The sequence below is a fragment of the Tursiops truncatus genome, chromosome 4 (genome assembly GCF_011762595.2).
Source record: "Tursiops truncatus isolate mTurTru1 chromosome 4, mTurTru1.mat.Y, whole genome shotgun sequence".
NCBI lineage: Eukaryota > Metazoa > Chordata > Mammalia > Artiodactyla > Delphinidae > Tursiops > Tursiops truncatus.
Window position 1 is genome coordinate 26,447,102 of NC_047037.1, and position 21,725 is coordinate 26,468,826.

The 21,725-nt window shown below is 39.8% G+C and overlaps 1 protein-coding gene across 1 annotated transcript in view; it reads right to left on the reverse strand.

Annotated features, from left to right (window-relative positions):
- Positions 1–1,083, reverse strand: part of TRIM42 (tripartite motif containing 42) — a 29,688-nt gene extending 28,605 nt beyond the window's left edge. Inside the window, exon 1 of the mRNA XM_019934119.3 lies at positions 662–1,083. Within this exon, the coding sequence (XP_019789678.1) occupies positions 662–999 (338 nt within the window). The 5' untranslated portion in view covers positions 1,000–1,083. The remainder of the gene's footprint in view (positions 1–661) is intronic.
- Positions 1,084–21,725: the final 20,642 nt, after the last annotated feature.

The window sequence follows — 21,725 nt, forward strand, 5'->3', positions numbered from 1 at the left end:
TACAACATAATGATTTGATTTACAAATACCACACAGTGATTATCACAGTAAGTTTAATGAACATCTATCAACTCGTACAGATACAAAATTAAAGAAATAGAAAAAAATAAAAAATTAAAAAAATTTTTCTTGGGCTAAGAACTCAGGATTTATTCTCTTAACTTTCATATGTAACTGACAGCAGCGTTCATTATATATATCCTGTGGTACATCACATCCCTAGTAACCTATCTATCATAACTGGAAGTCTGTGCTTTTTGGCTGACCTCATCCAATGCCCCACCCCTACCCCCTGCCTCTGGTAATCACACATCTGATCTTTTCCTATGAGTTTTTTTGTTTTTGAAGAGTAATTGACCTACAACACTATGTTAGTTCCCGTTACACAACGTGTAGTGAGTTGCTATTTCTATACATTTCAAAAAGAATATCGCGATGTCTAGTTACCAACTCTCACCATACAATGACTGTGTGATATATTTGCACCAAGACATATTGTAACGAGAGTTAATTGCTCCCAAGTTCCTGGCCTCCCTTTTTCAGATAAAGAGGTGGAATTGGGGCGGGGCTGCTGACCTGCCCTGTCCCCACAGCTGGCAGGGGCCCCCCGCCCCCAGTTTTCCTGAGCCCCGGCGGCCCGCGTCGGGCGCGCGGCACTTACAAGGTACGGATGCTGGGGAGGCGGCTCCTGCGGAACGTGATGGCGGCATAGCGGCAGCAGCGGCTCTCATAGTACTGGCACTTGCGGTTGCTGCTGGTTGTACAGCAACACTTACAGTCGGGGTCATTGGCCCAGGAGCAGCAGCAGAAGTGGCAGTTGGGGCTCTCGGAGAAGGTGCAGTGGCAGCATTGGCAGTCGCGCTCATCCTTGTAAGGACAGGGAAAGCAGGTGCAGTTCCGCTCCGAGGTGAAGAGGAACTTGAAGCACAGACAGGAGCATAAGCGGGGACACCTCTGCCATGTGAAACATGGAGCGCAAAGACACGTGGCAGTCTCCATGGCGCCTACACGATTGCCACCCGCTCCCTGGAGCTCTTGGTGCCTCCTCTACCAGGATCCTGCTGTCCGTTCTCCCGTGGAGGGGTCCCTCCTCCCCTGGATGAGGCAGTCAGCTTGGAGGTTTCAAGAGGTTGGCTGTTGTGAGGCCTTCACAGGCAGTGTCCCTGCTAGGAATCTCACGGGCTGGCATTTACATAGATCAGTTCCAGGCCATTTGCTTATGTCACAATCCCTGTCTCCCCACCATATCTCACCACACAGGATAGGAGGGAGGGTGGGATCTGGGAGGTAGTGGCAGGTGGGCTGACAGATACTCCCTGTTTCCAGAGGACCAGCTCCAGAGGAGTGTCAATGAAGAGAGCATCCTGTCCTGTATCACACTTTGGGTTATTGGCTGGATTTCCGAAGCTATTTCTCTTTGCTTGGTCCTTTTCCTGCAACTTGGGCAAGTTGACTTCAGGGTATGTCTTCATGGGCTGAAAGCCTGGGTATGATGCATTGGAAAATACAGACTGACATGATATTCCTCTCCTTGGGCTTTTTTTTGTATTGATAGAACCTTTATTTGATGAACAAAGTGCAGTGTTTACAAACAATAATACCACATATAAAGGGAATCACCATTTGGAGAAAGAATTAAAGGAAAAACAGATATAGGTTCTTTAAAGCACTTCTGTCAGTAGTGATTGAGTTTGTCAGTTGCTGCATAGTCACTGCTGATTTTTATGAGGCTTCAGGCGTTAGTCACTGTGAATATTTCTTGGCATTTTTTGCAGCCTCATGGGGTTAGACTGAGACTCAAACTCTGTTTCCTACGCCCCTGCACTCTTCCCCAGTTCTATCTCACTGTATCCCTTTTATTAAGAGGCTGGAACTCTACATGAGACTCTTTATCTCTTCTTTTAGTATATGCTCAGCATCTCTAGAAATGACCTTCTATTTTAGGAGAGAATTTTGCTTTCCACTTTATGCAGCTTGCAAAGATCGAAAGAGCAGAAATTTCATTATCATACCATATATATAATATGAACACTGTCTTATTTTTTCCAGAAAGAAGCAGAGGTGGGAGCTGAATTTGGCTGTAGGAATTTATTGCATAATATATTCTCTCTTCCTATGATTATCAACTTTATAATAAGAAAGAACATTCACTGAGTGCTAACTGTTCCAGCCACACTTTGATTTTAGATTCCTACAGATGAGAATTTTGGATCACAGGCTATATACTTTATTTATGTATTTATTTATAATTACTAAATTGCTTACTTAAATGAATGTGACAGTTCATACTGACAGCAGTGGTGTATGAGAGACACTTTTTCCACACATGCTTTCTCAAACAGAGTTTTATCAATATTCCTATCTGTTCTCTAGACACAGAGGTTTGAGTTTCACTCCTGAATTTATTTTCATCATTGGTCTGTGCAAGACTTCCTCTTTTTAAAAGAAAAATAAAATTTTTATTAAGATATAATTCACTATTTAAAAAAATTATTTATTTTAATTAATTAATTTTTAAAATTTTGGCTGTGTTGGGTCTTTGTTGCTGCGCGAGAGCTTTTCTCTAGTTGCAGCGAGCGGGGGTACTCTTCGTTGCGGTGCGCAGGCTTCTCATTGCGGTGGCTTCTCTTGTTGCGGAGCTTATGGGCTTGTGGGCTTCAGTAGCTGTGGCTCTCGGGCTCTAGAGCACAGGCTCAGTAGCTGTGGCACACGGGCTTAGCTGCTCTGCGGTATGTGGGATCTTCCTGCACCAGGGCTCGAACCCGTGTCCCCTGCATTGGCAGGTGGATTCTTAACAACTGCACCACCAGGGAAGTCCCATAATTCATTGACTATTAAACCCACTGTTTTAAAGTGAACAGTTCAATGGTTTTTAATATATTATATAATATATTATAATATATTATTAATATATTATATATATTATATTTTAATATAATATATTATATATAAAATATATTGTGAATATATTTTAATATATTCACAATTCACAAGATTGTGTAACTATCACCAAGATTTATTTCCAGAACATTTTCATCACCCCAAAAAGACACACTGTACTCATTAGCTATCATTCTCTATACAGAGACTGTGCCCCATCCCCACAGTCTCTGGCAGATATTAATCTATTTTCTGTGTCTATAGATTTGTCTATTCTGGACATTTCATATAAATGGAATCATATAATATGTGGTCGTTTGAATCTGGTTTCTTTCATTTAACTTAATGTTTTCAAGGTTCACGCATGTATCGATATTTCCCTTTTTTATGACTGAATAATACCTTTATAATAATACATTTGGATTGTTTCCACTTTTTGGCCAATATGAATAATGTTACTGTGAACATTTGTGTACAAGTTTTTGTATGAACATGTGTTTTCATTTCTCTTGAGTGTATACCTAGCAGTGGAATTGCTGGGTTATATGGTAACTCTATGTTTAACTTTTTGAGGAAATTCCAAACTGTTTCCAAAACAGCTGCACCATCTTACATTTTTACATTCCCACCAACAATATTATGAGGGTTACAATTCCTCTACACCCTTACCAAAACTTGTTATCATTTTTAAAAAATAATAATTATTATAGTCATCATGGTGGGTATGAAGTGGAATCTCATTGTGGTTTAGACTTGAATTTCCCTGATGACTAATGATGTTGAGAACATTTTGATGTGCTTATTGGCCATTTGTATATCTTCTTTGGAGAAATGTCTACTCAAATCCTTTGTCCATTTTATTTTATTTATTTTTTAAATTAATTAATTAATTAATTTTTGGCTGCATTGGGTCTTCGTTGCTGCACATGGGCTTTCTCTAGTTGCGGTGAGTGGGCTCTAGTTCGTTGCAGTGCATGGGCTTCTCATTGCAGTGGCTTCTCTTGTTGTGGAGCATGGGCTCTAGGCACATGGGCTTCAGTAGTTGTGGCTCGTGGGCTCTAGGGCACAGGCTCCATAGTTGTGGTGCATGGGCTTATTTGCTCCGCGGCACGTGGGATCTTCCCTGACCAGGGCTCGAACCTGTGTCCCCTGCACAGGCAGGCAGATTCTTAACCACTTTGCCACGAGGGAAGTCCCCCTTTGCCCATTTCAAAATTGAGTTGTCTTTTTTATTGTTGAGTTGTAACAGAGTTCTTTGAATAATATAGATACTACACCATTACCAGATATATGATTTGTAAATATTTTTTTCCATTCTGTTTTTAGTCTTTTCACTTTTTTTCACAGTGTCCTTTTTAAAAATTGTTTTCTTTTTTTGTGGTACGCAGGCCTCTCACTGTTGTGGCCTCTTCCGTTGCAGAGCACAGGCTCTGGACGCGCAGGCTTGGTGGCCATGGCTCACAGGCCCAGCTGCTCCACAGCATGTGGGATCCTCCCAGACCGGGGCACGAACCCATGTCCCCTGCATTGGCAGGTGGACTCCCAACCACCGCACCACCAGGGAAGCCAAAAAAAATTTTTATTGGAGTATAGTTGATTTACAATATTGTGTTAGTTTCAGGTGTACAGCAAGTTCATAGTGTCCTTTGAAGGACAAAAGCTTTAATTTTGATGAAGTGTAGTTTATCTATATTTTTGTTGTTATTGCTTGCTCTTTTGGTGTCATTTACGAAACCTTTGCCTAATGCAAGATCATGAAGATTTATACCTATGTTCTCTCTTAACACTTTATAGTTTGAGCTATTACACTTAGATCTTTGATCCATTTTGAATTAATTTTTAAATTTGATTTGAGAAAATCCATTGACCACAGATGTACAGTTTACTACTGGACTCTATTCTATTCCTTTGATCTATATGTCTATCCTTATGTTGACCACACTGTTTTGACATTGCAGCTTTGTAGTAGGTTTTAAAATTGGGAAATGTGAGCTCTCCACATTCTTTTTTCTTGTAAAGATTATCTTGGATCTTCTGAACCTCATGTATTTCAGTATAAATTTTAGGATCAGCTTTTCTATTTTTTCACAAGAGGCCATTAGAATCTTGACAGGGATTGCATTTAATCTTTAGATGACTCTGGGGAGTACTGCCATCTTAACAATATTAAGTTTTCCAATCTTTGAACACAGGATGCTCTTCCATTTATTTAGGTCTTTTAAGATTTCTGTCAACAATGTTTTTTAGTTTTCAGTGTACAAATCTGGCACTTATATGGTTAAGTTTATTCCTAAGTATCTTTTTTGGATACTACTGTAAATGAAATTGTTTCTTAATTTTATTTTTGTACCGTTCATTGTTAGTGCATAGAAATATAACTGATTTTTCTATATTGGTCTTGTATCCCGCAATGTTGATGAATTCATTATTAGCTCTAATCTTTAAAAACATTTTTTTAATTTTTTTAAACTTCATGGCATCTGTGAATAGAGATACTTTTAAATGATGTTTTTGAATATGACACCAAAAGCATAGGCAACAAAAGCACAAATAGATGAGTGGGACTACATCAAACTAAAAACTTCTGCACAGCAAAGGGAATAATCAATAGCATGAAGAGGCAACCTATGAAATGGGAGAAAATATTTGCAAACCATATATTTGCTAAGGGGTTAATTTCTAAAATATATGAAGAACTCATACAACTCAAGAACAAAAAAAAGACCCAGATCGTCCAACTAAAAAGTGGGCAAAAGACCCTAATGAACGTTCTTTTTCCAAAGAAGACATACAGACAGTCAACAGGTACATAAAAAGATGCTCAACATCACTGATCGTCAGGTAAATGCCAATTAAATCCACAATGAGATATCACCTCAGGAAGTGGAGAAAAGGGAAGCCTTGTGCACTGTTGGTGGGACTGTGAAATGTTGCAGCCACTGTCGAAACAGTATGACAGTTTCTCAAAAAATTAAAAATAGAACTAACATATGATCCAGAAATCCCATTTCTGGTTATATAGCTAAAGGAAAAGAAATCAGTATCTTGAAGAGATGTCTGCCCTCCTATGTTCATTGCAGCATTAGTCACAATAGTCAAGATATGGAAAAAACTTAAGTGTTCACTGAAAAAAGTGGAAGAAGAAAATGTGATCCGCACACACACACTCGTACTGGAATATTCAGTCATAAAAAAGGAAATCCTGCCATTTGTGCGACAACATGGGTGAGCCTGCAGGATATTATGCTATGTGAAATAAGTCAGGCAGAGAAAGACAATTATTGCATTATCTCACTTATATGTGGATTCTGAAAAAAGAAGTCAATCTCATAGAAACAGAGAGTAGAATGGTGGTTTCCATGGGGGTTGGGGGATATGGACAGATGTTGGTTAGGGAGTACAACCTCCATTTATAAGGTGTATAAGTTCTAGGGATCTTATGTACAGCATGGTGAATAGAGTTAATATTATAGACTTGAAATTCGCTAAAAAAGTAGATCTTAAGCATTCTCACCATACCAAAGGTTATGGATGTATTAATTAACTTGATTGTAGTAATCGTTTCACAGTTTATATGTATATCAAGTCATCAAGTTGTATACTTTAAATATATACAATTTTACCTCTTAATTATTCCTCATGTAAAGCTGGGGAAAAAAAAATCAACATACAAAAATCAATGACCAAATGTCATGAAGAACCTAGGGGTAAGACAGGAATAAAGACACAGACTTACTGGAGAATGGACTTGAGGATGTGGGGAGGGGGAAGGGTGAGCTGTGATGAAGCGAGAGAGAGGCATGGACATATATACACTACCAAACGTAAAATAGATAGCTAGTGGGAATCAGCTGCATAGCACAGGGATATCAGCTCGGTGCTTTGTGACTGCCTGGAGGGGTGGGATAGGGAAGGTGGGAGGGAGGGAGACACAAGAGGGAAGAGATTTGGGAACATATGTATATGTATAACTGATTCACTTTGTTATACAGCAGAAACTAACACACCATTGTAAAGCAATTATACCCCAATAAAGATGTTAAAAAAAAATCAATGACCTTCATATACACAAACAAAAACAGAAGATGTAAAAGGAAAAAATACCCATTTACATTCACAAACAAAACAAAAGCAAAAACCAAAGTATATAGGTATAAACTTGACCAGAAAAGTTCAAAATCTATATCAGGAAAGCTCTAAAACACCCTTGAAAGACTTAAATGTAGACTTGAGCAAATGGAAATATGTACCATATTTATGGATAGGAAAACTCAACATCTTAAAGATGTCAGTCTCCCTAAATTAACACATTCAATGCAATTCTGATAAAAATAGAATTTTTTTCTGATGCTAGAAATGTTGATTACAATGTTTACTTAAAGAATAAATAAGCAAGAATAGTCAGGAAAATTCTGATGGAGAATAGAAATAAGGAGTGTATTTGTACTAAATATTTTTTAAAAATTTAATGCCTCTATAATTAAACAGCATTGGTGTTGGTGAAGAAATAGACTGACACTGAAAGATAAATAGAAAAATACAAATAGACCAAATTGCATATGGAAATTTAATATGTATATGAAGGCAGCATCTCAGGTCAATGGGGAAAAAACAAGGTACTTAAGCTATGTGGTTAGGAGGATTAGATAGTCTTCTGTAAAAAAATAAAATTTAATCCATTCTTCACACCAAGATAAATGCTGAGTGGATAAGAGATTTAAATGTGGTGAAAAACTAAATCATACAAATAATAAAAGGAAACATGGATTAATGGCTTTGTAACTTGGGAGTGGGGAAAACCTTCCTAATTATGACAAAAATGCAAAAGCAATAAAGGAGAAGATTGATAAATTTGATTATGTAAATAAAAATATTTTAAAGGACTGAAACAAAACACAAACAAAAAAGTGAAACAAAACCCTCACAAAAGTACCCAACCCACCCACCATTAACAAAGTAGAAAGACAATGAAAAATTGAAAGCAATGTGTAAACTATGGGCAAAGATTTGATATCTTTAACATCTAAGGAGCTTCTAAATATTGTAGATGGAAAAGATCAGGTTTCCTTCAGAAAAATGAGCTAAAAATATGAAGTTTAGAGTAAAAATGTTATTAGCCTTTCATCAATAAAAAGATTCTTACCTTTGTTCATCATAAGTGAAATGCAAAATAAATCAACACTGAGATACCATTTTCCACCCATCGGATTACCAAAATGGCAAAAAATTGAGAACATACTCTCTTGGCAAAGCTCTAGATGAACAGAAGTTCTCATGTATTATTGGTGAGAATGTTACAAATGGCGCAAACACTAGGGAGGGGAATTTGACATAATTCTCGAAATCTCATCTACCTGTTCACTCAGCAATTCCAGTTCTAAGACTTTCTCCCGAAGATATACTGACAAAAATACAGTAAAGGTTCATTCATGGTGTTATTTATTACAGCACTATTTGTAATAGCACAAGACTAGAAACAATCCAAATGTCCATCATCGAGGAATTGATAAACTGAAGTACATCCACACAGTGGTATCTAATGCAGTTATATAAAAGAATGAGAGAAGACCTCTGTTGATTGTTTGAAAATGATTTCCAAGGTATTCTTCTCAATGCAAAAAGGTGTAGAAATGTGCATATAATATCCTACCATTCATCTCAGAAAAGGTCTTAAGTCATTGGTTTATCTTGACATATGAGATGGAAGGATAAACCAGAAATTTAGATTTATGAGGGAGTGCAAGACCAAGGTTGAGGGGAAAATATATCTTAATTTATAGAATTGATTTAGAAACCACTTAAATATTTTAAATAATTATAGCACAAAATTAAACTAAAAAGAGCAATCCTAATACTAAAAGCAAAATGAAAACATGAGCCTGTGACTTGAGTTGGTGGCATAGCCATACAAAGAGGAATTATCTTGTTAGTTTATTTTTTTATTAAAATTTTTTTAACATCTTTATTGGAGTACAATTGCTTTACAATGGTGTGTTAGTTTCTGCTTTCTAACAAAGTGAATCAGTTATACATATACATACATCCCCGTATCTCCTCCCTCTTGCGTCTCCCTCCCTCCCACCCTTCCTATCCCACCCCTCTTGGTGGTCACAGAGCACAGAGCTGATCTCCCTGTGCTATGAGGCTGCTTCGCTGTGCTATACTAGCTATCTATTTTACATTTGGTAGTATATATAAGTCCATGCCACTCTCTCACTTTGTCCCAGCTTATCCTTCCTCCTCCTCGTGTCCTCAAGTCCATTCTCTAAGTTAGTTTAAAACACGGTAATTTGATTGTACATTCCCAGTGGGGTTTATCCCTAAGTAGAAGCAAAACAAAGCAAAGAGAAATCTTATGTTCCTTCAGTAATCATATTGTTAATGGTAGTGTTGGTATTGTTATTCTGAAAGGGTTGTGTGTGTATTTTTCAATAAAATAAATGAGAAATTTTGTTGATGTCAATGAGAATCACAATTTTTGGCATGGGAGAAAACATACAGATGGGTGACTGCTGAAGTTAAGAAAATCAGTAGTCCTGATTTCAATTAAAAATACCAATATCAACTCACGATGTATTTTACCTGAAAAAAAAATTTCTTAACTCTGGCCACTGAAAAGGTCAAGAAACCACAACTTATGCACTAATAATGAACCCCCTTGTGGTCTCTGAATTTCAGCAACACGAACCAGGGCTCTTTGGAGAAATGGATGATCCCAGGTCTGGGGCAGGAAATGTACAAGACAAATGTGGGTTTAGATCTACATTTTACAAAATTCCACAGGTCCCTTTTGGCACTAGTTCTTTTAGCTTTGCTAGAGAATATAGGACAAGAAGAACAGCATGCCAGCAGGGCAGGGGAAGGAGTGACAGCTCAGGTATAAAGGAATGAGACCAAATGAGTGGGTATAGTGATGCTGTGGTGCACCGTCCAGGTATCCTTGTTAAGTCTGAGATACTCACTCCTCTTGCTTTCTGGAGTGTTGGCTGCTCGCAGCGCACACCTGAATCTTTCTCTGGAAATTGCTTTCAGTGGAGGAGAGCTGCCTTGCTAAAGATTACACCCCTATTCAGGGAGCAGTCCTGCCTAAATTGGGACCACTTTAAAGGGCCATCCCAGCTACTGAGGAAGTCCTATTAGAATGGCTGAGGAGTCCAGTTGTAACTATATTACAGTTTAGCTCTTCCCGCTGCACAATCCTGTTTTCTTCACTCCCTAAGAACCCTCCCCAGTAAACCTCTTGTGCATAAATCTTCATCTAGTAGTTTGTTTCTTGGGGAACCTGGCCCAAGAGATGGGTATGGGAGCCATTCTGGCTTATAAGTCCCACCCCCATATAAGCCAATATGTTTTGTTTTCTCCCAGGGGAGTAACTTCCAGGGGTCCTAGCAAGGGGCATGCACAGTTACAAGAATGCATTGCATTCAGAGAAGCTCAAACTATGGATTTCCCCTAGGTATTTATTTATAGTTAATTCATAGTCCTCCAGGCAAGGTATAGTTTACTAACTAGAAGTCATTTCGTAAGCAAGGTTGCCTGGTAACATAGATGACTTCCACCTTTATTATGTTTCCAGGGGAACAGAGCTAGGAAGTTAACTCAAGGTCATTTTTTTCATAGAGAAAGAGAAAGAGTTTGTTAACCCTTCATTCACATTTAAAAACCTATGAATTCATAAAGATAACCAAAATAAAATAAAAATCCCAACGATCCTCTCTTAGAGGATACTAGGAAACTAACTTGTTACTTTGAAACCTTGTAATAAAGGGAGAGAATTTATTTAGACTCTGTTGTATGAACTATGCTTCAGGATAATGAGTTGATAAAGGGAATTTTCTCTTTATAGAAGTATCCCGGCTAATAAATGAAGAGGGATGGAATTGAATTATCAACCATTGCAACTCCTACTGAAAAGATGAATCTAGACAATATCACCAGGGACTGCTAATAGATGACTATATTAAACAGTAAATGTAGGAACTTCCCTGGTGGCACAGTGGTTAAAATTCCCCCTGCCAATGCAGGGGACACGGGTTCTAGCCCTGGTTCGGGAAGATCCCACATGCCACGGAGCAACAAAGCCCGTGCGCCACAACTACCGAGCCCGTGTGTCACAACTACTGAAGCCCACGCACCTAGAGCCCATGCTCTGCAACAAAAGGCACTGCAATGAGATGCCCGCGAAATGCAATGAAGAGTAGCCCCGGCCCGCCGCAAATAGAGAAAGCCCTCGCACAGCAAGAGACCCAACGACCCAGGAACTACTAATAGAGCCAAACCAGAGACCACCAGACATTGTTGGGTCGTTATTTAAAACAAAAAAAACCTCATTATTTAAAAAAAAAAAAGACAAAAACTCTACCTGTGCATTTTTGTGTACTATGTGTATATGAGAGGGAGACCAGAGGGGTGTTGACATGGGTTCCTTGGGGTTGGGGGAGTGGGAAAGTGTTTGGGTGGATGGTGGAGAGATGAGGCTGCTGAAAAACGCTGGTAAAAATATGAGGAAGCTATGACGTGGCCCTTGTCACTGGCAGGTGGGCTCTATAGCACGAGCATGGGTTGTGGGATCAGGCTGCGTTCCGGTTCAGCTTTGCCCCTTACCAGGGTGTCAACGTGGAGAGTTCAACAGTGTTCATGGAGCACTTCCTGTGTGCCTGGCTGGCCTAAGAGCTGGTGATACAGCAGTAAAGATGCAGTTCCTGTCCCTTGGAAGCTGCCATGCTAATGAGGGAAGGAGAAAGGTCGACATGTATAAGTTGCACAGGGTGCAATGGGCATATTGCTTACCTTTTATGAACCTCAGTTTCCTTATTCATAAAATGAGTTACGACATCTGCTTCACAGGGTAACTATGAGGTTTAAATAGGTACAACATGAGTCTCACTGCACCATCTTGGGCCACAGTCTTCTGCAACCTGCTGGTATTTCCTCCAGGGGCGGGAAGATGAGCACTGAGAGTGGGTAAGGTGGGGCAGGGGCTTCGGTCAGGGAAAGTCAGTCTGAGAGCTAAGACAGAAGAGTGAGGTAGAACTGTATGATGGTTTCTTGAGAACACAGAAAAAAAGGAGCCAAATGAGTGCATTTATCCTTCACTTGAAAGCATTCACTTCATGCTTACTACCTTATACAGCAGTGAGCACAATAGAACAAGATCTGTGCCCCTTCAGAGGTAATAATCCAAAAAGCGGAGACAGACGATAGGCATTAAAAGGAATAAATGAGTAAATTCTGTGATACATTAAAGTTCTATGGGAAAGAGGAAAAGCAGAGCAGGGGAAGTGTATTAGTTCGCTAGGGCTGCTGAACAAAATATCACAGACTGGGTGGCATAAACAGCAGAAATGTATTGTCTCACAGGTCTGGGGGCTGGAGGTCTGGGATCGAGACCAGGCTCCCCTGCAGGCTCTAGGGGAGGATTTGTACCAGGCACCTCTCCTAGCTTCTGGTAGTTCCCTGGTAGTTCCTGTGGCATCTTAACTTCAGTCTTCATGTGACATTCTCCCTCTCTGCAAGTGTGTCTCAATGTCCAAATTTTACCTTTTTATAAGGAGACCAGTCATATTAGACTGGAGGCCACCCTACTCCAGGATGACCTCATCCTAACTAATTACACTGACAATGACCCTATTTCTAAATAAGATCAGATTTGGAGTTATTGGGGGTTGGGACTTTAACATGGATTTACAGAACAGGAAGGGAGATTGAAGTGTCCAAGGGGTTGAGCAGCCTGCAGTGTTAAACAGGGAACCTTGTTGAGAAGGGGACACTGGAGAGAAGGTTTGCAGGAGGTAGGGAGTGAGCCCTGTAGATATCTGGAGAAAAGAAGGGTGTCCCAAGTAGAGGGGACAACCAGTGCAAAGGCACCTTGGCAGGAAGGTGCTTGAGATTTTCCAGGAGCAGCAGGAAGGCAGCATGGCTGCAGCAGAGAGTATGTGGAGTGAACCAGGAGATGAAGTCAGATGGGATCAGGCCCAGATCATGCAGCCCTTGGAGGCCCGTGAAGGAATTTGGCTTTTATCAGGTATCAGTGGTTCTGGGCAGAGTGGCTATGTTGATAGGACACTGTGGATGGGTGGGGAAGTGGTTAGGAAGTCGTGGCTGTGACCCAGGTGGGAGATGACTGAGATAAGACTGGCATCCTCTACACCCACCCCACTGTTCTCCATTCCCCATCACTCATCTTAATCTCTAGCGGTCTTTAATCCTTGAAGAATGTGAGCTGGTAGTGGCTTAAAGAAATGTTTTGAATGGTTGTCCAATGAATCCTAGGTTTTGGAGGCAGTGCCTTGGGGCCATGTGAGGGTGCAGGAAATCCTAAATGGAGGAACTCCAAGGTATTCCCACCCATTCCCCCTGCCTCAGCTTCATTGCATACTTTATCCAGAAAATTCAATATCTATGGTTTGTATAGAGGGACTCATTAAAGAGTTTTAGTTAAAAGCAAGAAGATTCCTGCTTCTTAAAAATAACCCATTGTCTTACAGCATTTCTCCTGTCTGAGATATTTTAAAGCCCTCTAACTCCAAAGAAATGAATCTCTAACGGTGGAATTTTAGACAATGGTTCTGCTTGTTTTGCTACAAATAGAATTTTTTACTTCATCAAATAATAATGATGATGACAATGATAACTAATATTAATTGAGGGCTAAACTTGCCCGTGTTTAGGATCCTGCCTAGGATTATAAAGAATGAAGCTATTCATAGTCATAGATTCGTGAAGTCATTCATGTTGGAGCCTGGAGAGCTCATAACAATATTCTAGTTCCAACCCTCTCTTTTTATTTACAAATAACTGAGAGAAATGTTGACTTGGTCGAGGTCATCCAAGAACAGCTGGGTCTAGAATCCAAGCGACCTATATCCCAGGTCCCCAATTTTCCCATTACATCCTGCTGGAAGGCAGGTGTCCTCAGACTAGGATAAGGAGTGCCATATCCCAGCTGTTGAAACAAAGGGTAGACAGGAAATGAGTGCTGAAGACATTTGATGTGACATTTACCGTCCCTGGGAGTTCAGGTTTATAAGCTCCACCACATTTAAGAGCCTTTTAATGTCTCTAATTGCTCATTTATCTGATGTTACAAAAACAGTCTCCACAGATACAAACTGGTAGGTAAACAGCTTGTTGAGAATTGATTTAAAGTGATAAACTAACATAATGCATCTTCTCCTCAGAGAATTGTCAAAAGCACAGGATTGTACCACAGTTTGTAGTAATATTTCTTCTGGAATCATTATTGGCTGTGGCCTCCTAATTTGCTGGGAGAATATTTCATTTCTTGATCCATGAGCTACTGCACTGTAAATAAACCTGCCAGTTCCCGTGGGGACAGGTGGATCAGAGTAACCTGGTGAAGGGTAAAGAGGATAATTTGGGGGTTGGCCAGATCTGGGTGTGAGTTCTGTCTGCCCCTTAGATCTGTCTTACTTGGGGTAAGCACTTTAGCTCTCAATGCCTCATTTTTCTCTTTGGTTAAATGGGAATTATAATATCTACCTCATAGGCCGGTTGTGGGAATTAAGGGAGCAAAGGCTCTAGGGCATCCTCTGCCATGCCTGGCTCTAGTAGGTGCTCAATAGTGACCCACTCTATTGGGAGGCAGAATAGAGATGTGACTTCAAGGCCAAGTGCAGTCCTTGGACCAGCAGCCTCAGCACACTCCAGTTGGGGGCTTTGGAGTCAGTCTGGCTGGGTTCAAGTTTCAGTGTGGTTACTAATTAGCTATGTGGCTTCGGATAAAATCACTTTCTCAAAGTTGCTGTTTGTTCATCTGTGAAATGGGAAGGATACCATAGGAGGACCCAATTTATGGGTCATTTTTATATATCAGTGAGATGCTGCAGAGTCTCTCGCCATGTCTGGCATGTGAGAAATCACTTTTAGGATTTTCTAGAGCCTGCCGTCCATAAGCAGCAAGGCTGTGGTAAATAAAAGTAATATGACAGCTTGGAATAAGGAAAGCTATTTCCATGCACCTGCTTCCAACCAAGGTATTGGATGGATCTTTGGTTTCCAGACCACAACCTACCACCTGTTTGTCTCAGTACTAAATCTTATTAGCGGTTAGCACACTTTGGGAGCAGAAGAGGTGAGGGGAGAAGAGGGCTGGCAGCCGGCTCGAGCATCTGATAAGAGGGTCATACCAGCAGGATTGGAACAGACCTGACGGTCATCTGCTCCAGCCACTGTTGATACAGCAACACTCCACCAGCAACCTCGACTCAGGCACCCTCAGCCTTTCCTCGTACTTCTCTGGTGTTGGGAAGCTTCTTCCTTCTGCCTGAGGAAGCCCATTTCAGTTCAATTTGGGAGATCTCTAGTTCTTGGGAAGCTCTTGAGTCAATATGCAGTAAGACTCAAGGAAACAGAGTCAGTTTGGAACTGCTCTAGACTGAATATTTGTGTGCCCGCCAAAATTCATCTGTGGAAACCTAATCTCCAGTGGGATGGTATTTGGAAATGGGGTCTTTGGGAGGTGATTAGATCATGAGAGTGGAGCTCTCATGAGTGGGATTAGTGGCCTTAAAAAAGAGACGCAGGGCTTCCCTGGTGGCACAGTGGTTGAGAGTCCGCCTGCCGATGCAGGGGACACGGGTTCGTGCTCCGGTCCGGGAAGATCCCACATGCCGCGGAGCGGCTGGGCCCGTGAGCCATGGCCGCTGGGCCTGTGCGTCCGGAGCCTGTGCTCCGCAACGGGAGAGGCCACAACAGTGAGAGGCCCGTGTACTGCAAAAAGAGACCCAAAGATTTCTTTGCCCCTTCTGCCATGTGGGAACCCAGCAAGAAGACTTCCATCGATAAACCAGGAATGAGTCCTCACCAGATCCCAAATCTGTACCTTGATTTTGAACTTCCCAGCCTCCAGAACTGTGACAAGATAATTTTTTTTTGTTTAAGCCACTCTGCCTGTGGCAGTGTGAATGGACTAAGACAGGAGCTATATCTCAGGGTTGGGAACAAGGTTCTTCAACGTATTACTTTCTTCTTATGAAATCATTTTGGTTGATTTTTATTCATTAACCAATTTGGGGGACATTTATACTCCCAAATGGTAGACACATTTTTTTTTCTATGACATATTCACATGTTTAATTCACAGTAAAAGATTTTTGAATTCCACAGGAAAATAAGTAGTTTCCTGATTGGATTAAGTAAACAACCTATTTAATTTGTATTAGCTCCAAGCTACATTCCAAACCTCATATGTCTCTCGTGCTAATTATATGACAGGGAACATTAGCCTTATTATTCAGAACTCTCATTTTATGACTGCCCTGAGTTAGCTTAACAGTAACTGGTCAATGTCATCTACTTGAACAATCTGAATCCTTGCCCCCCGGCAAATCCTGTCTTCACTGGGTAGAAAGGGTTCAGCAGTTGGGTTCCAGCCATCAGCACTCCCTGTAGCAACCAAATTTCCCCTCAATAGTTAGGGTTAATCATCCCAGGCAGAAGAGTAATCCACTTCTTTGCTTGTTGGATCACTAGCACGCAGAGTCCAACTTGACCAGCTCTCAATCTTGACTTTCAATTCAAAGGACTTCCAGTGGCAAGTCATCCAGTGGCAAGACTTCCCTCTTGGATCTAAGACTTGTAAAAATAGTAGAGCCCAAAGGTATAGAGACAGCAAGTAAAAATTCTGCAAGTGGATTGTCAGGTGTAATCATGAGAAGGGCTACTCCTATCTTCACTTTGTGATTCTCAGACACATGTACACTAGCTCTAGGGAAAACTACCATATATTGGATACAGGTTCAAAAACATCCTTTAGGAGGGTACCCCAATCTTGCAAGGTATTGTTTCCCAGCTGGCTTTGTGCTGAGTCCTCAGAAGGCTGTTCTCTGATTCTGAGTCCAGTTGCTTCTAGGTGATGGGGTAGGTGGCAGGACGGATTGGAATTCCATGAGTGTGAGCCGGTGCTGTACTTCTTTTGCCGTGAAAATGAGTTATTTGGTCAGAAGCAGTGTTGTGAGGGGTAATGAGACAGTGAATAAACATTTAAGTTCACGGATGGCTGTGCGCTCAGTAGGGCTGGTCCATATTCAGTAGAAGGACCTATTTCAGTGAAGTCAGACCATTGCTCCTCTAGGATGGAAGGGCGGCACGGTAATCATTGTACCACCAGGTGACTGGATGGCTCCCCAGGGAGTGGTGCCAGGTTGGGCTTCCAGCATTGATCTCTGCTATTGGCAGGTCACCACTCAGCAGTGGTTAGGCAGGTTAGAATTGGTGGGGGAGGTCCATTTTGAGCTCACCTATAGTCTCCATCCCTGTCGCTACATTCAGGAGCTCGTTGAGCAAGCACTGTGGTGACTGGGGCAAGAGGTTGACTGACATCAACAGATTCTATTTTGTCCCCCTGATAATAACAACCTCCTTTGAATGAGCAATCAGATAGATACACATATCCAGATGTTATGTCCATTTTTAGAGGTCCATCCACACAATTTCCCTCCAGACTTCCTGGTCACCAATTCTTTTCTTTCAAAACACTGACCTTATAGCCAAACCTTTAGCCACTGCCTCTGAATCAATGTAGGCTCTAACCTTCTGTGAGTTGATTCATCATGCTTCATCCTGCCCAACCTAGAGTACTTGCAGCTATCTAGATACATTAATTCTTCAGTAGGTTGTCAACCTTTTTCAGTCCGAGGCATGCTGTGATCAATTATCCATTGCCCAAAGTCCCATGGAGTCAAAACTTTGATAGCGACTGTATCTAAGTTTCCCAGCATGCTGGTTACACCAGCCTTGTTCCTGGTGATTAATTTCTACCACCTGGTCTCTCTGCTATTTCCAGATCCCATTATTTCCATTAAAATAATGGAGCCATTAAAATGGCGATGGTATTGCACGTCTTATGTTAACTTTATTCCTGAAAGAATAAGTTTGTTGACTGCACTGTAACTGAAAATTTAAATTTCATTTTCCATTTGTTTTCTGCTGAACTTAATTTTAGTGTATTGAATTCGTATGCTATGAACTTGCTAAATTCACTTATTAATCCTAATAATTTCATTGTAGATTTCTTAAGATTTTCTACACCATCATGTCATCTGTGCATAAATACTTTACTTTTTCCTTTCCATATTTTTTCTTACTTATTGTAATGGCTGGGAATTCCAGTTCAATGCTGAACAGAGGTGGTGATAGTGGACATGCTTGCTTTGTTCCCAATCATAGGGGAAAATTATTCTATCTTTTACCCTTGAGAGTGATGTTGACTGTAGTTTTATTGATATTGATTGTAGTTTTAAAATTATATTCCTTTTATAAATTCCTTCTGTTCATAGTTTTAAAATTATTAATGGATGTTACTTTATCAAATAATTTTCTGCTTTTATTGAGACAATCAAATGGTATTTTAAAAAATGTTCTTAATTCACAAATGAGACCATCTATCCTTTGAGTTTTCAATGCAGGAAATTTTTTTTTAATACAGATTCAATGTCTCTGATAGTTACAGGGCTATCTATATTATATATTAAGTCTTGTCAGTTTTGGTAGGTTGTGTTTCTAAAGGAACTTATCTATGTTTTTAACTTGTTGAATATATTGGCATAATATTCATAATCGCTTATTATTTAGTATTTACAAGATTTGTGGTGATGTTTGCGCTTCAATTTCTGAAATTGGCATTTTGTATTTGTTTCTATTTTTTCTTGTCATTCTTACTAGGGATTTTTAAATTTATTAATAAAAAAACCTTGGTTTTATTGATGTTACTTACTATTTGTTTTCAATTTTATTCATTTCTATTCTTATTTTTTATTGTATGGTAGTCAAGAATGTACTCTGTAAGATTTCAATTTTTTGAAATGTCTTAAGCCTTATATGATCCAACATAAGGTCTAGATTGGAGAACATCCCATGTTCATTCTTCAGTTGTCTATAAATATTAATTAGTCCAAGGCACTTGATAATGTTCTTATCATCTGTATTTTTAGTGATTTTTTTGACTAGTTCTTCTATAAATTACTCAGAGAGGTGTGTTGAAAATTTCCAACTATGTTTGTGGTTTTATCTATTTATATCTTTAGTTCTGTCAGATTTTGCTTTATTTTGGAAGCTCAGATATTAGGCACATACACATATATTAGTACCTAATGAATTGGTTCTTTTAGCTCTCTTTTTTCTGTAATAGGTATATTTATTTACTTATTTTTATTTTTGGCTGTGTTGGGTCTTTGTTGCCGCATGTGGGCTTTCTCTAGCTGCGCGGTGAGCGGGGGCTACTCTTTGTTGTGGTGCGCGGCCTTCTCATTGCGGTGGCTTCTCTTGCTGCTGAGCACAGGCTCTAGGCAAGCGAGCTTCAGTAGTTACAACCTGTGGGCTCATTGGTTGTGGCTCACAGGCTTAGTTGCTCTGCGGCACGTGCGATCTTCCCGGACCAGGGCTCAAACCTGTGTCCCTTGCATTGGCAGGCGAATTCTTAACCAGTGCGCCACCAGGGAGGTCCCTGTAATAGGTATTTTTAAAAATATGATTCCGTCATATTAATTAACCACCAATTTTTAAATATTCAGTATTTGATGTCTTTTTCAGGTCAGTATTCAGTATTTGAGTATTTTTTTTGCTTTTAACTCATTTTTCCTTTATATTTAAAGTTCATCTCATGTTGACAGCATATAGTTGGTTCTTGCTTTTTTATTCAGTCTGACAACCTCTGGCTTTTTAAAAACTGAGGTATAGTTGATGTTTAATGTTATATAAGTTACAGGCATACAATATAGTGATTCACAATTTTAAAGGTTATACTCCATATATAGTTATTATAAAATATTTGCTATATTCCCTGTGCTGTACAATATATCCTTGTAGCTTATTTTATACCTAATAGTTAGTACCTCTTAATCCTCTACCCCTATATAGCCCCTCCCCCCTTCCCTTTCCCACTGGTAACCACTAGTTTGTTCTCTGTATTTTTGAGGCTGCTTCTTTTTTGTTATATTCACTAGTTTGTTGTATTTTCTTAGTCCATTTATATTTAATGCAATTATTGAAGTTGGATTTAATTGTTGTATCTTATTGTTTTCTATTTGCCCCATCTGTTGTTTTTATCCTTTGTTCTCTCTTTCTTATCTTTTTTTGGGTTAATCAAATAGTTTTTAGTATTATACTTAAGTTCTTTAGTAAGATTATTATAACAGTTTTGTTCTATTTTATCCCCAGTCCTTTGTGTTATTCTTTTTTTTTTTTTTTTTTTTTTTTTGTGGTACACGGGCCTCTCTCTGTTGTGGCCTCTCCCGTTGCAGAGCACAGGCTCCGGACGCGCAGGCTCAGCGGCCATGGCTCACGGGCCCAGCCACTCCGCGGCATGTGGGATCTTCCCGGACCGGGGCACAAACCCATGTCCCCTGCATCGGCAGGTGGACTCTCAACCACTGCGCCACCAGGGAAGCCCTATTCTTATATATTATATTTACATATGTTAAAAGCCTGGAAAACAGTGTTATATTTTTGGTTTTAGTCATGTGTCTTTTAAAGGAATTAAGATTTGTATAATATCTTGTATTTACACACATCTTTATTTCAGTTCTCTTCAGCCTTTCTGTGTAGATTTGAATTTCTATCTGATATCAGTTCCTTTTAGTCGGAAGAACTTCATTTAGCATTTCTTGAAGTATTATTCTTATGACAGCAAATGTTCTCAATCTTAGTTTATCTAAAAATGTCTTTATTCACTTTTATTTTGGGGGGGAATATTTTCCACAGGCTATAGAATTCTGAGTTTTTCCTTTCAGCACTTTAAAGATACCACTTTTTTGTACTTTGATCTTGGTTGTTTTTAAAGAGAATTGGCCATTATTCATACATTTTCCCCCTTAATCTAGTGTGTTGTTTTCTGTGACTGCTTTTGAGATTTTCACCTATCTTTGGAATTCAGCAGTTTGACCATGGCATGCCTAGCTCTGATTTTCTTAGTATTTGTTTTGTTTTGGTTTCTCTGAGCCTCAGGATCTATAAATTGATGTTAACCAAATTTCAAAAAAAAGTTCTGCCATCATTTTTTCAAATGTCCTTTTCTTCCCCATTGTGCCTCTCCTCTCCTTCTGGGACTGCAGTTGCTTGTTATTGTCCCATAGGACACTGTGACCCTTTCATTAAAAAAAATTCCTTGTTCTCCATGCTCTTCACATTGGAAAACTGATACTGATCTCTTTCAAGTTCAATGACTCTTTCTTCTGCTATTCCCAATTTGCCGTTAAGCCTATCCAGAAAAGTTTCATGTCAGATATTATACTTTTTAGTTTTTAATTTTCTATTTGGTTCTTTTACATAGTTTCCATTTCTCTGCAGAGGATCCTCCTCTGTCCATCTATTTTTATATTTACCTTTAAGTGTTTGAAAATATAATAATGGCTTTAAAGTCCTTAACTGGTAATTCCAGGGTCATCTCAGAGTCAGATGATATTGACTGATTTTTTTTTTCTTAGCTATGGTTCACATTTTCCTGTTTCCTCATATTGTCTGGTAAGATATAATTGTATACTGAACATTATGGACGACACATGATTGAAACTCTAGATTTTCTTATTTTCCTCCAAAGATTAGTGATTTTCATTTTAGGAAGGAGTTTTCTTGGTTGCACTCAAACTCCAAACTCTGTCTCTTCTATGATGGGCAACAGCTGAAATATGCATTCAGCTCTTTCTGCCTTTTTTTTTTTTTTTTTTTTTTTGGCAGTACGCGTGCCTCTCACTGTTGTGGCCTCTCCCGTTGCGGAGCACAGGCTCCGGACGCGCAGGCTCAGTGGCCATGGCTCACGGGCCTAGCTGCTCCGCGGCATGTGGGATCTTCCCGGACCGGGGCACGAACCCGTGTCCCCTGCATTGGCA